We start from the raw sequence: 13196 nt of genomic DNA, 5'->3' as shown, positions 1-13196 counted from the left end.
TCTGTATACTACCTGCATTATTATTTATAAAATACATATATTTGAAAGTTAGTTTAAAGAAACCCTTTAGCTTTATCCTAATAGAACTCCCCCCCCACCACGCTCTGTTTTACATGAATTACTATTTAATTCTTAACAACTACTGAGTGGGTATTGTTATCTGGAGCGAGGTTGCTTGATTCAGGGTCTGTGTGCTTAATCCCTATTTTGTATTGCTTTGCATCACCAGTAGTTTATATAACACACTTTGGAAAGTACTGGTATTACTGAAAGAACAGGAAATTGAACACTAAAAAGCCCTGGATCTACTACTTACTCGTATGGATCTACAGAATCACGTACTCTTTGAATCTTAGTTTCCTTATGTGTAAAATGTGATTGTTGCTATTGTTTTTTAGATCTTACTCCCCCTGCCCGCCTTAAATTTTCTTATGCTCTTGGAAATATTTTTGTGAGAGTTACCAATTCGGAAAATTTTACAGATGGATTTTTCTGTGATTTTCAGTTAGAGATTACTCCTTTCAAAGTAGTTTACTGCCTTTTTCTGACTCTGGGGATCTAAGTCATGTCACTCAGTGACATAAGGATTATTTCTCATAGCCTTAATAGCCTTAATATTGGGGGTAGAAAGTGAAACATTCTAATGCTTGTATTTAACATTTGTGCAGTGAGCATTCTCTACTAAGTGTTATATAGGGGCGGCTCTGATTCCACTCTGAACGGTCCCTCAGTTACCATTTCTTCTGGAGTGAAAGTAGGCTACGGTAATAATCTAGATATAAGGAAGTGTAAAGATATACTCTTACTTGGAGGACCAATATTTCATTTCTTGGGGAATTTTACTGTATGAAGCAATAGTTCATTTGCAGATTCACTGTGCTTAATATTTTAAATCCTAGGTTGCCTATAATGGTGATCCTGAAGGTGCCCTTATCCAATTTGCAACATATGAAGAAGCAAAGAAAGCAATATCAAGTACAGAAGCAGTGCTAAATAATCGCTTTATTAAGGTTTATTGGCACAGAGAAGGAAGCACCCAGCAGTTACAAACTACTTCTCCAAAAGTAAGAGAGAAATTTGTGTGAAATTAAATGCTTTTCTTGGAACGCTCTTGGCACAGTGTTTGTTGTTTTTTTTTTTTTTTTGCGGTACGCGGGCCTCTCACTGTCGCGGCCCCTCCCGTCGGGGAGCACAGGCTCCGGACGCACAGGCCCAGCGGCCACGACTCACGGGCCCAGCCGCTCCGCGGCATGTGGGATCTTCCCGAACCGGGGCACGAACCCATGTCCCCTGCATCGGCAGGCGGACCCTCAACCACTGCGCCACCAGGGAAGCCCTGGCACAGTGTTTTTTAAAAGCAACTTCTCTAACCTGTTCTCTCATTTTATTATGACATTAATCCCTAGTTTAGATAATTATAAGATGATATGTGTAAAGCATATAGAACAGTCCCTGGTACATGGGAGATACTCCAGCACATGGTAGCTGTGTGTATTCTGGAAACTCAGACTGTGGGTTCATATTGGAAATCCTTCCTTCTCTCTTTTTCTCTCTTTCAATCAGTGAGTCAATGAATATGTAAAGTTTAACTGTTTGCAGAGGTGTACTACAGCAGTTTGTTTTTCTGTTTATCTTTCTTCTGTTAATTAAAAAAAGAGACAAGATAGTGAAGGTTAGATTTTGATTTTTTCCTCTACTTTATAAATATTTTATGCATCTATATACCTGCATGAAGGAATTTGCGAGGTGGTTAGGTTTTGATAATAAGCTGCATTTTTAAAACTTTCTCTGCATGGGCAACTTAGTAACAAAATAACAAAGGTTACCTTCCATGCTCATGAACTAATCAACTTGTTTAACATGTTTTTCTTGTTCTGAGGTAATGCAGCCTTTAGTCCAGCAGCCCATTTTGCCTGTTGTGAAGCAGTCAGTCAAAGAGCGGTTGGGTCCGGTACCTTCAAGTACTGTTGAACCAGTAGAAGCCCAGAGTGCCAGTTCAGAACTTCCTCAGGTAAATGAAAAGTCTTACTGTGCCTGTCATGTAATAGGTTCTCAGTCAATTAGTTTTCCTTGGTGATTTGAATTATAATTAATTGTGTGTGTGTGTGTGTGTGTGTGTGTGTGTGTATATATATATGTATTATATATACATTTTATACAGAAATATGATGGTCTATTTGTATTTGAACACCACTTGTAAAATTTTTTTTTTTACCATTACCATAATGTTTTCACAGTCTACTTTTCCTATAGTATTTGAATCTTAAATTCTTTTCTGTAGCTAATACTTATTTATGAGAATAAATACTTTTTCACTTTGTAGAGGAGACATTTTCCAGCAAAACTGTCTAAAATGTAAAGTTTTAGTACATTAAATCTTATTTTTCCCATCATCTTTTACTTAACTAGAATGCTGTTCCAGAGATAATTATGCAGTAGACTGAACTGAAAGCTTTTGGGAAGGGAAGGCTTAAACCTTGAAGTTACTTATGCAGCTCTCTCAGGACTTTGCATCACTTATTCCTGACTCTCAAGTTCTCTTCTCCATATGCCATTCCCTTCCCTCCCTTCCACACTTGAGTGGCACTTTCTTTTCTCTGCACCCTCAGTCTCTTATGTTTCAATATTTGCTGTGTGAAGTAGTTAGGATGTCGTATCCTACTTAGCTAATGGACGCCACCTTGTTAAAATAAGTCTTTGTAGATAATTCCTGAAGAGTAAGATACTGAGATTTTATGAAAACGTGCAGAATGTAAATTAGTAAATTATTAGGTACTAAAAAAAACCCCCTCCAATCCTGCTATCCCAAATCATCACCAAATACAGTGTATTTGGCTATAAAACAAGCATACATTAGGAAAGAACGGTGTTTGTTTTTTTTTTTTTTTTAAATTTTTTTTTATTTTACAAATTTAATCAGTTATACATATACATATGTTCCCATATCCCCTCCCTTTTGCGTCTCCCTCCCACCCTCCCTATCCCACCCCTCCAGGCGGTCACAAAGAACCGAGCTGATCTCCCTGTGCTATGCGGCTGCTTCCCACTAGCTCTCTACCTTACATTTGGTAGTGTATATATGTCCATGCCGCTCTTTCACTTTGTCACAGCTTACCCTTCCCCCTCCCCATGGTGTTTGTTTTAAGCTCACAAAGCAGGCACGTATTTTAACTACTCACATCTAATATTTAGAATGTACAAACTTTCTACTTGTCAACATAGGATTCTAAGAATGTATGGTTCTGTATCACGGGAGGGGACTTTAGCAACCACCTGCTTTAAACCTCTTATTTTACATCATAATTTTCCATGATTGAGTAATACTGTATACTGTTTGTTTTTCCAAACATTTTCTTTCTGTCTCTGTCTTTGCAGAAGGCCCAAGGTTTTGTTATTAACATCAGTATACTTACAGAGTCAGTATATGTTAGTAGAATCAGAATGTTCAAAATCCCTACAGACTTATATATGTTTGGGGAAACACTGAATATGTCCATTTTAATTTTTTTAGAATGTAACTAAGTTATCTGTGAAGGACAGGTTGGGTTTTGTATCAAAGCCATCTGTTTCAGCAACTGAAAAGGTAAGAAGAATAGCATGATGTGTGTGTCTTGGCTTCATAAATGTTTTCAGGTGGCATCTTAATTTTTTAATTTTTTTCATAGTTCCAAACTCTTGCTTCTTAATTGTATCTTTTATTCCTACCTTTTTGCTTTCCATTTGCTGAAAAAGAAAAATATTTGCCTACCTCTTTTTGCTTTTTGCATCAGCATTTTAATACTTGGTGCTCGCTGTATTTCCTTATGCTCCATTCTTTTTGTTTTTAGTTTTTATTTACTATTTTTTCTTTAGAGATATCATACATTTTAATTTGAAAACTCTGACGACCTTATAGAGAGGGCCATGAATTAGGAATTTTACCTGAGTTTGAGCTCTGGCTCTTCACTTACTAACTGCATGACTTTGGGCAGTGCTCTTAACCTTTCTGAACCCTTTTCCTCATCAATAAAATGGTGATGGTAATATTTGTCTTATGGGGTTTTATGATGATTAAATAAAATCAGTTATTTAAAGAGTATTTTGTAAATTAGAAAGAATGATGTAAATAAGTTTATTTATTACAAACAGCTATTGTGTATAGCCTGACAATATAGTTAGTCATTTCTTTTTTTAAATGAGGGGAGCAAATGCTGATTAAATTGAGAACATTTTTGGACCTGTCTTATAGTTCTGTGTAGATGTGTTATTTTTTTCTGTTTAGGTATGAGTGAATGGCCCTGATCTTTAGTCTTTTTTGAGGTATGTCGAATCACAGAATATTAGAATTAGATAATCTTTCTCATTTCTTTATCCTCACCTTAAGGAAGGTAACCCCCAAATAGTTTTATGGTTGACCTATACACTGTGAGTTACTGAGCTAGGACTGGGATCTGGGTCTTTGATTTCTTTCTAGTCCGTGGCTCCTTCCATTATGAAGATTACATGGGAAATTGACACTATAGATAATTACAGCATCCCATGAAATAGCTGACCTGCTCTCTTCACTGGTTCTTCAGTATATTATTTTCCTTATTTACTGTGTTAAACTTTGGCAATTCTAGAAATTTGAGTATGAATCTCATTTTGTATATCACATTTTCTTCTTGGGCACCTCAGCATTACTTAAGGCATAAAATGCCTAAAATGATTCATTATTTCCCCTATAAATTAATTTCTCCTCCTAGCCACCCACCTCTGGAAGTGATGCCACCATTTTCCTTGTTGTGCAGTCTAGAAGCCTTAGAGTCATTCACTTGTGTTTGTAGTCCAGTTGTCTCCTTCATTTCCCTGGCCTCTGGGCTGGCATCCCCCTCCTCTAGTTTACACTGCCACCATTCTACTCTCAGACTTATTTTAATGTTAACTTCGTACAGAAACTTTCATTTCCTCAGCTAAATTTGTTTGATTCATAACTCATCATACCTCAATTATTGTGGTTCTGTTACCTCTGCTTTAGTTGTTCCTAATGAGCCCTTTTCTGTTCATTGTCTCTTGCTATTTCCTGCCTCTTTTTTCTTTTTTTTGGTGGTGGTTTTTCTGGAGTAATTTCCTTCTGCCTAACAGATTTCTAGTCATTCTTTTAAAGATTGAAAACCTCTCTAACCTCTACTATGAAACCTCCAGATTTTTCCATATATGCCCCCCCCCCCGAATTTGTGTGGCTTAGTCTATGCCACTAAATTTAGCAGCATCTAAATATTTACTTTGATTATTTTTATCCTCCTTGATAATAAGTAACTAAGGAATAAAATAACAATATAAGGGCTGTTACACTTAGCATAGTGCCGAGCAATTCTGGTGAGGTCTACAACCCTGATTATGTTTAGGATCTGTTTATGTCAAGATTTGGATTCTGAAATTGAAGTGTACTAATTATAGCTTTTACAAAACTTTTCTAGCGTGTTTTGCTACTTGTTCTCATTATTGTTTTGTAACGTGTTTTGTATAGCTTCAGATGAAAGGTGTCCAAATTTGGAATTGATAGTATAAATTTGCTAATATAGTTAGCATTAAGTATATTTGTGAAAAATCACTAATGGTAGTGGGCTATTTATGAAAAAAAACCTACTCAGTAAATATTGTCAAGAATCTTCTAAGGAAAGCAATTATTTACAAGTATGTAACTTCCTGTCATCTTCAGTGAACCTGTTTACAGAATAGCATTTTGTTTTTGCTTATTCTTGGTTATTTCTGTTCCCCTAGCCCATAGGGGTTTTTATGGCATAATCCTTAGAGCTCAGTGATTCAGAGAAGTCTTAGGGAGAGTAGGAGAATGTTCCCCATCATCAAATGTTATTTCAATTTTTTTTTAAAATTGAAAGCTGGAGAAAACTGAAACCTTGCATCTAAACAATATCTTTTTTGTCATTTTTTTTTTTTTTTTTTTTTTTTTGAGGTATGTGGGCCTCTCACTGTTGTGGCCTCTCCCGTTGCGAAGCACAGGCTCCGGACGCGCAGGCTCAGCAGCCATGGCTCACAGGCCCAGCCGCTCCACGGCATGTGGGATCTTCCCTGACCGGGGCACGAACCCGTGTCCCCTGCATCGGGGGGTGGACTCTCAACCACTGCACCACCGGGGAAGCCCTTTTGTCATTGTTAAAGCAAACAAGTACACAAATGTAAAATTTTATCCGCTTCCTGTAAATAGCACCCACTAAACCCTCTAGTGATTCTTTGTTATTCTAAGACTACTTATGAGAGGGCTAAGAAAGGAAACTTAAAACCTAATTTTTACTGCTAAATATTAAGATACTGTAATAGCTATTAAATAGGTATTATCTGAGTAGAGTGATCAGTAAAATGATGTTTGAGTGCCTCAGCTTACTCTAGAGAGATTTATGAAGAATAAAGGTGGCATCTGCATATACCATCCTGGTTAGTTTTTTTTTTTTTTTTTTAAATATATTTATTTATTTATTTATTTTTGGCTGTGTTGGGTCTTTGTTGCTGCATGCGGGCTTTCTCTAGTTGTGGCCAGCGGGGGCTACTCTTCATTGCGGTGCGTGGGCTTCTCATTGTGGTGGCTTCTCTTGTTGTGGAGCATGGGCTTTAGGCGCGCAGGCTTCAGTAGTTGTGGCATGCAAGCTCAATAGTTGTGACTTGCAGGCTCTAGAGCACAGGCTCAGTAGTTGCAGCGCACGGGCTTAGTTGCTCTGCGGCATGTGGGATCTTCCCAGACCAGGGATCGAACCTGTGTCCCCTGCATTGGCAGGCAGATTCTTAACCATTGCACCACCAGGGAAGTCCATCCTGGTTAGTTTTTTAAAAAAGGTTTAGACTGTCCAAATTATCCCCGTAAAGCTCTTCTAAATTCTAAGAAGGTAAACTGACTAATCAGTTGAATATTTAATGTTCTTATATCAGTTTTAGGTATATCAGACTTATGGTACAGGATGTTATTGTTCCTTAGCAGGGTTTTTTTTTTGGGTAATCTAAAAATATATCCTGGTCCCCTTGCATGATGATAAGCTGACATCTGTACCATGGAACTTTTAAAAGGGAAATTATGTGGCATAATTGAAGGAACATTGCATGTCATATAGAGAATTCGACTGTTAGGATTTAGCAGCTGACATTCTGGATGATCCTGGATAAGTCTTACTCTCTCTGTTTCCTTAACGATAAAATACAGTCATTTAAGTAACCCTTTGATTTTTAAAATTTGTATTTGTTGTGTAATTTTGCTACTTTATTATAAAGATTAAGGAAATATATGATCATTTCTTTTCATAACTGTTATTGACTAATTTTAATTTTAAAAGATGGATTGGCCTCTGTCAGGATTATTCTGTGGATTACTCAGGATTATTACCAGGATTATTTTTCTTACAGAGAAATATGATTTATATAAAATTATTTGCTATGCTGAATTTTCTGGGAACCAAGCTGTTGTAGCAAAAATTGATTACTGACTTAAACATTTTTTTCTTTGATGTTAAAATATTTCTCTGCAAGATCTTCAATCCCTTTGTCTCTTTTAAGCTACTTGGTATTCTAGTAAGACATAAAATTGTTAATTCCTGAAAATATTTGATAAACTTAATTTTAAAGTAAACTCCTGTTGTCCTCACTAGAATTCCCAGTTACGTTTTGCTACAGAAAACACATCTGTATGCTGCTTTCAGGGAATATCATAAGTGAACATTGAGATTTATTGAAAGGCTGATTATTTACTTAATATAAAAGTTGACTATATGGTGATTATATATTAATAAGTTTCCTACACATAACTCCTCAGAATACTGTCTTTTTACTACATTTAAGCAAAGCACTTCTACTTTAGACACCTGTGAGAACTAGCTTATTGGGAGTGTTGCTTTGAGGCATCCTAACTATGTTTCTTTTGTATTTGATTTTAACTTGGGCACTGGTTATTAAAAAATGATACTTGGATGACTTAATTTGTAATAACCTTTTGCAGTAGGTAATTTTTACAAAATACTTTTTTTTTTTTTTTTTGCGGTACGCGGGCCTCTCACCGCTGTGGCCTCTCCCGTTGCGGAGCACAGGCTCCAGACACGCAGGCTCAGCGGCCATGGCTCACGGGCCCGGCCGCTCTGCGGCATGTGGGATCTTCGGACCGGGGCACGAACCCGTGTCCTTTGCGTTGGCAGGCGGACTCTCAACCACTGCGCCACCAGGGAAGCCCTACAAAATACTTTTTTTATTCCATTTTTATCCATGAGAAAAATCTATTTTTCTTTTTTTTACAAGTACTAATAATAGTCATGGCTTGTAATATTTTATATAGGAAGTAAGATAAGGAGGTGTTAATGGATTATAACCTCTATTTTATTGGAGAATTGGCTTTTATCTTGGGAAGTAAGAGGTATTAGTGATGTATATTTTAACAACAAAGCGTGTGATACTTTTCAGCTCATCTTATGAATTGAAGAGAGCTTTGATACCCGACCTGACAAATGTACTACAAGAAATGAAAATTACAAGCCAGTATCTCATGAACATAAACGCAAAAATCCTAAGTAAAATGTTAGCAAATGTACAGTGATATGAGAAAGATAATACATCCTGACCAGGTAGAGTTTATTCCAGAAATGCAAGGTTGATGTAACATTTGAAAATCATTTATTTCACCATATTAACAAAATTAAGGGTTGGGAGGAGAGATGGGGTAGATGTTGGAGGGAGGGAGAAGGACCCCATGTGATTGTCTCAGTAGAAAAAAAAAACGTGGTAAAATTATTTAGTCACATTAAACATTCTGCAAACTAGGAATAGAAAGAAACTTCCTTAATTTTGACAAAGTATATTTGCAAAATAACAAACCCCTACAGCTAACATATTCAATGGTGAAATATTGAATACTTTCCCCCTGAGATCAGGAACAGCAAACGGTGTCCACTCTCGTCACTTTTTTCCAGTAGTATAGGGCCTAACCACTACAATAAGGAAATAAAATAAATGGCATAAACATTGGAAAGGGAGAAACAGAACGGTGTTTACTCACAGATGATATGATTGTATATGTAGAAAATCCAAAAGAATTCACAGATGATTGGAATTAATAAGTGAATACAATAAGGTCACTGGAAATAAGGTCAATATGTAAAAATACAGCACATGCAGAAAACCTTTTGGAAAATAGAGGTGTGGTTGTTTAGAAAGACCACTATGTTTTTATTATATTCTTAGAATCGTAGCGTCATCTTTTCTGTTGGGTTCGTTACTTCCCTCCACTGGTTTCATTTTTAATAGATTTTCTTCTCTTTTGTGACAACTCTATCCTCATCTTTTGAAAAATACAGATATTTCTTGTTATTCAAACGCTTACTGTCTAAACTCTGGAACCTAATAGATTCAGATAGTGATCAATATTTGTAATCATACAGTTCACTGTTTCTAAGACATTTTATTTTCACATTTTTACACCTCTGAAATTGGGCTACATCTTATAGTTGTTGGTATTTATGATTATAATTGGCAGCCTTTTCCTTTAGTAGGGTTATATTAAATGACAGTGTGTCTCCTAGGCAGTGATATCTTAAGCTCAGTGAAATATGTTAGCTGATGTTCTGTTTTTACAGAAGGAAGTTCCTGGAAAAAACAAGGAAGTAAGATGCTTGTAGCAATAAAGGAGTCTTCTTACTGTTATCAGATACTTTTATGCACCTTGCAACAGCAGTCCTTAGTGTGATATCTGGTATTAATAACAGTACTTGGAAAGGGAGTGTTCCCTACTCACTGAAATTGGAGAAATGCTGAATTAAACAAATTATATGGGTTTCTTTACTTCTGGCTTTCTCACAGCTCTTATGATAATATACATTTTGAAACTAGAAAGTAGGGTTATGATATTGTTTCCAACTTTATTTGAGTATAGAAATCCCTTTTTGGTCACAACTGTTCAACTTGTTATGGAACCATCATGACGAAAACAGTTTATGAACACTCAGTTTCTTTCTTCTGCAGATTATCTTGTGTTTCTCCCTTTATAAAGTTATTATCTCACCCTGTATAATCATACAGTTTGACATTGTATGGTGTGGTAAGGTAGCATGGAATAACTTTTCCTCTAGAATTACAGAATGTGACAAGTTAGACTATGAACTAAATCTGTGTCTACTTTATATTTTACTGAATGCAACCATTTCATACTTTTTAGTGATATCTTGAGTATTTTCATTATTGAAGAAAATTATCAAAGTTTGATACACATGAACTATTGTAAAGAACCTTTATTTTTAAACATCAGTTGTGCTGTATGGAACTAGTGTAATTACAGTATTCTAGGTTTTTATTTCATTTAGAGGCTACGACATTCTTGGAGACTTAGAATAGTGATGAGTTGCCTAAGCTTTGTGATGTTCCCTAATCTAATTTCATGATAAAAGATTAGAAAGTAGTGTCCAGATTGCTACTTCTCTGATATACCCAGTTATTTATATTTTAATAGCGAGAAAGTAGGGCTCTTTTTCTCATTGATACTCTTCTATTTATGTAGTTCTTCTAACCTCTTTTAGGTCATGAACTCCTTTAAGACTTTGGAAACTATGTTTTTTCCTCTGGGAAGTTACACTCATCACACACATGGTTTCATGTTTAGATTTTATAGCATTCATAGCTCTCTTTGAAGGGATCTCTAAACTCCTTTCCAAGAACCAGTAACCAACCACTCTTTGGAACCTACAACTTTCTGCTTTCGGAGGATAAAAAAGGCAGCCTATGCACTTTAATTTTCTTAAATTGACCTTTGTGTGGAAAAGATTGTCCACTCTGATCTACCATCATTTCATTTTAACTTGGTGCAAAAGTGTTTATTGAGTATTTGCTGTGTGCCCTGGTGCTGTTCTAGGCACTGAAGATAAAGCAGTGAACCAAGCAAAAAATCCCTACCCTCATGGAATGAATTTTTGGGTTTGTGAGGACATTAGGAACCATCAGGTTGAACTTCTTATTTAATGAGCAAACTGAGGCCCAAGAAGGTACCTGAATTTACCCATTGTCTCATAATTAGTTGGTAGTAAGGTTTAGTTAGTAGAAGAAGCACAAAGAGGAGAAAGACATGGTTTTTTTGTTTCAGGGCCCTTAACAGTGAAGATAGGGAGAGAGATATAAAATAAATTGATATGTCATCAGGTCACTTTTACTAAATATTTTAATAGGAATAATATTTCATCAAAGGACCTAGGTAGAAGAAATAAATGATTAGAGCTTTGTGGAGGTCTGGAGTGGTTGTGCTGAACCTGAGCTGAGTTTAAGGGAATAAGGTCACTTAAAGTAGGAGCAGTGCTAGCAAAGGAATGGAGAGAGAAAGCAATAATGTTAATTTCAGAAATGTAAATTACAAATGATCATTTTAAATTGTTTGCAGGACAATGTCTGATTTCCTCCTGTGCTGTGTTCTTGTGTACAGTTTTTGCTTTAGTCACTAGGAATACTAGTAATGTATTCAACAACTAATATTTTGTCAGTGATACAGTAATGGCAGTGTTTTTTATTGATTTGAAGTTTTTGTATGTTTGCTTTTCTTCTAAAGGTATATGGTGTTAATTAAAAATTTTTTCACTTTATAGTTTATCCCTCACTCATACCCTTTCTTTCAAATCACTAGTGTGACTTAGTTATTACAAATATATAATACTTTTAGTTCAGTGTGCTAGATTTTGACAGGAGTGCTTTAGAGTTTTGAAGGAAATAGTACTCAGGAAATCATGAATGCTTGATACATTTTTTGAGAAATTGAATTTGTATTGGTAGGTGTTGTCTACATCTACTGGCCTAACAAAAACGGTGTATAATCCAGCTGCTTTGAAGGCTGCACAAAAAACCTTACTTGTTTCCACCTCTGCAGTTGATAATAATGAAGCACAGAAAAAAAAACAGGTAAGTATAGTAGTGTACAGAATTTGCAGGTCGGGAAGCTTTTCTGCATGTATGTGTTTTTTCAGTGCTTATCATAAAATAGAGCTAAAAGAAAGGTATATGTTGGCTGCCACTGAACTTTTATTTTCCCTAGTATATTAGTAAATATTAATTTTCTTCTTGGAATGAAAGGCTCTCCTGATTGATTTTTTTTTTTTTCCCCTCGGTACGCGGGCCTCTCACCGCTGTGGCCTCTCCCGTTGCGGAGCACAGGCTCCGGACGTGCAGGCTCAGCGGCCATGGCTCACGGGCCCAGCCGCTCCACGGCATGTGGGATCTTCCCGGACCGGGGCACGAACCCGTGTCCCCTGCATCAGCAGGCGGACTCTCAACCACTGCGCCACCAGGGAAGCCCTCCTGATTGATTTTTGAAACTTGTGTACTTATTTAAGCTTTACATAGGAAAACTTTGCATTTCATTTTTGTTGCCAAGCTTCTTCAGTTACAACCAGTTCTGTCTTCTTGGGTAATTCCATTTATCGGAAAGGTACATGGTAAATATTCTAATAATTTTTTTGATCCCTTCTCTAGGAGGCACTGAAACTTCAGCAGGATGTAAGGAAAAGAAAACAAGAAATTTTAGAAAAGCACATTGAAACACAGAAGGTAAAATATTAAAGTTAGATTTGGCAAAATATATTTATAAGTATCATAATTTTTAGTGAATTTAATCTTACACTCTATAGATAGTCCTGAGAAACATATTTACTGTAGTTGATAATGGTAAAACTGAAATATTTATCAATAATAATGTATATATTAGTTGATAAAATGTTGGTGATGAAGTGTATTATATTGTGTAATATACATTACACAGTGGACTGGGAAATGGATTAGTTTAAACGGAGCTATGACTATCAACTTGAAATGAAAGTAAGGAATATTTATCCAGGTATGTTGCTGCACAGTAGTTCAATAGATAGTAAATGGAACCTTTTTCTCATTGTTCACATATGTACCTTTCTTTAATTGGCTTGTGCTCCTCTAGTCCTATGTTGTCTGGTACAGCAGCTAAGAGCCACATCTGACTATCAGGTACTTGAAACGTGTCTAATCCAAATTGAGATGTGCTGTAAGTGTAAAATACATACCAGATTTCAAACACGTAGTATGAAGAAAAATGGTAAAACATCCCAGTAATTTTTGTTGAAATGTGACTTTTGATAAAATGAGTTAAATAGAATATGTATTTAATTAACTTTAATGTATCTCTTTTATCTTTGTAAGGTGGCTGCTAGAAAATTAAAAATTATGTGGCTTGCAGTATTTCTTTT

General features: G+C 36.0%; 1 protein-coding gene across 17 annotated transcripts in view; it reads left to right on the top strand.

Moving 5' to 3' along the window:
* Positions 1-13196, top strand: part of RBM26 (RNA binding motif protein 26) — an 85213-nt gene that overhangs the window by 42653 nt on the left and 29364 nt on the right. For 9 of the 17 annotated variants that reach the window (XM_060079665.1, XM_060079659.1, XM_060079658.1 and 6 more), the window contains exons 12-16: positions 900-1064; positions 1880-2011; positions 3512-3583; positions 11758-11883; positions 12454-12528. In XM_060079665.1, coding sequence (XP_059935648.1) covers positions 900-1064; positions 1880-2011; positions 3512-3583; positions 11758-11883; positions 12454-12528 — 570 coding nt within the window. The remainder of the gene's footprint in view (positions 1-899; positions 1065-1879; positions 2012-3511; positions 3584-11757; positions 11884-12453; positions 12529-13196) is intronic. The other 8 variants (XM_060079666.1, XM_060079661.1, XM_060079660.1 and 5 more) reach the window with 3 other exon arrangements.

This window comes from Mesoplodon densirostris, chromosome 17, assembly GCF_025265405.1.
Source record: "Mesoplodon densirostris isolate mMesDen1 chromosome 17, mMesDen1 primary haplotype, whole genome shotgun sequence".
Classification (NCBI taxonomy): Eukaryota; Metazoa; Chordata; class Mammalia; order Artiodactyla; family Ziphiidae; genus Mesoplodon; species Mesoplodon densirostris.
Note: the sequence above shows the minus strand (reverse complement) of the source record. Positions and strands in the feature narration are given on the sequence as shown.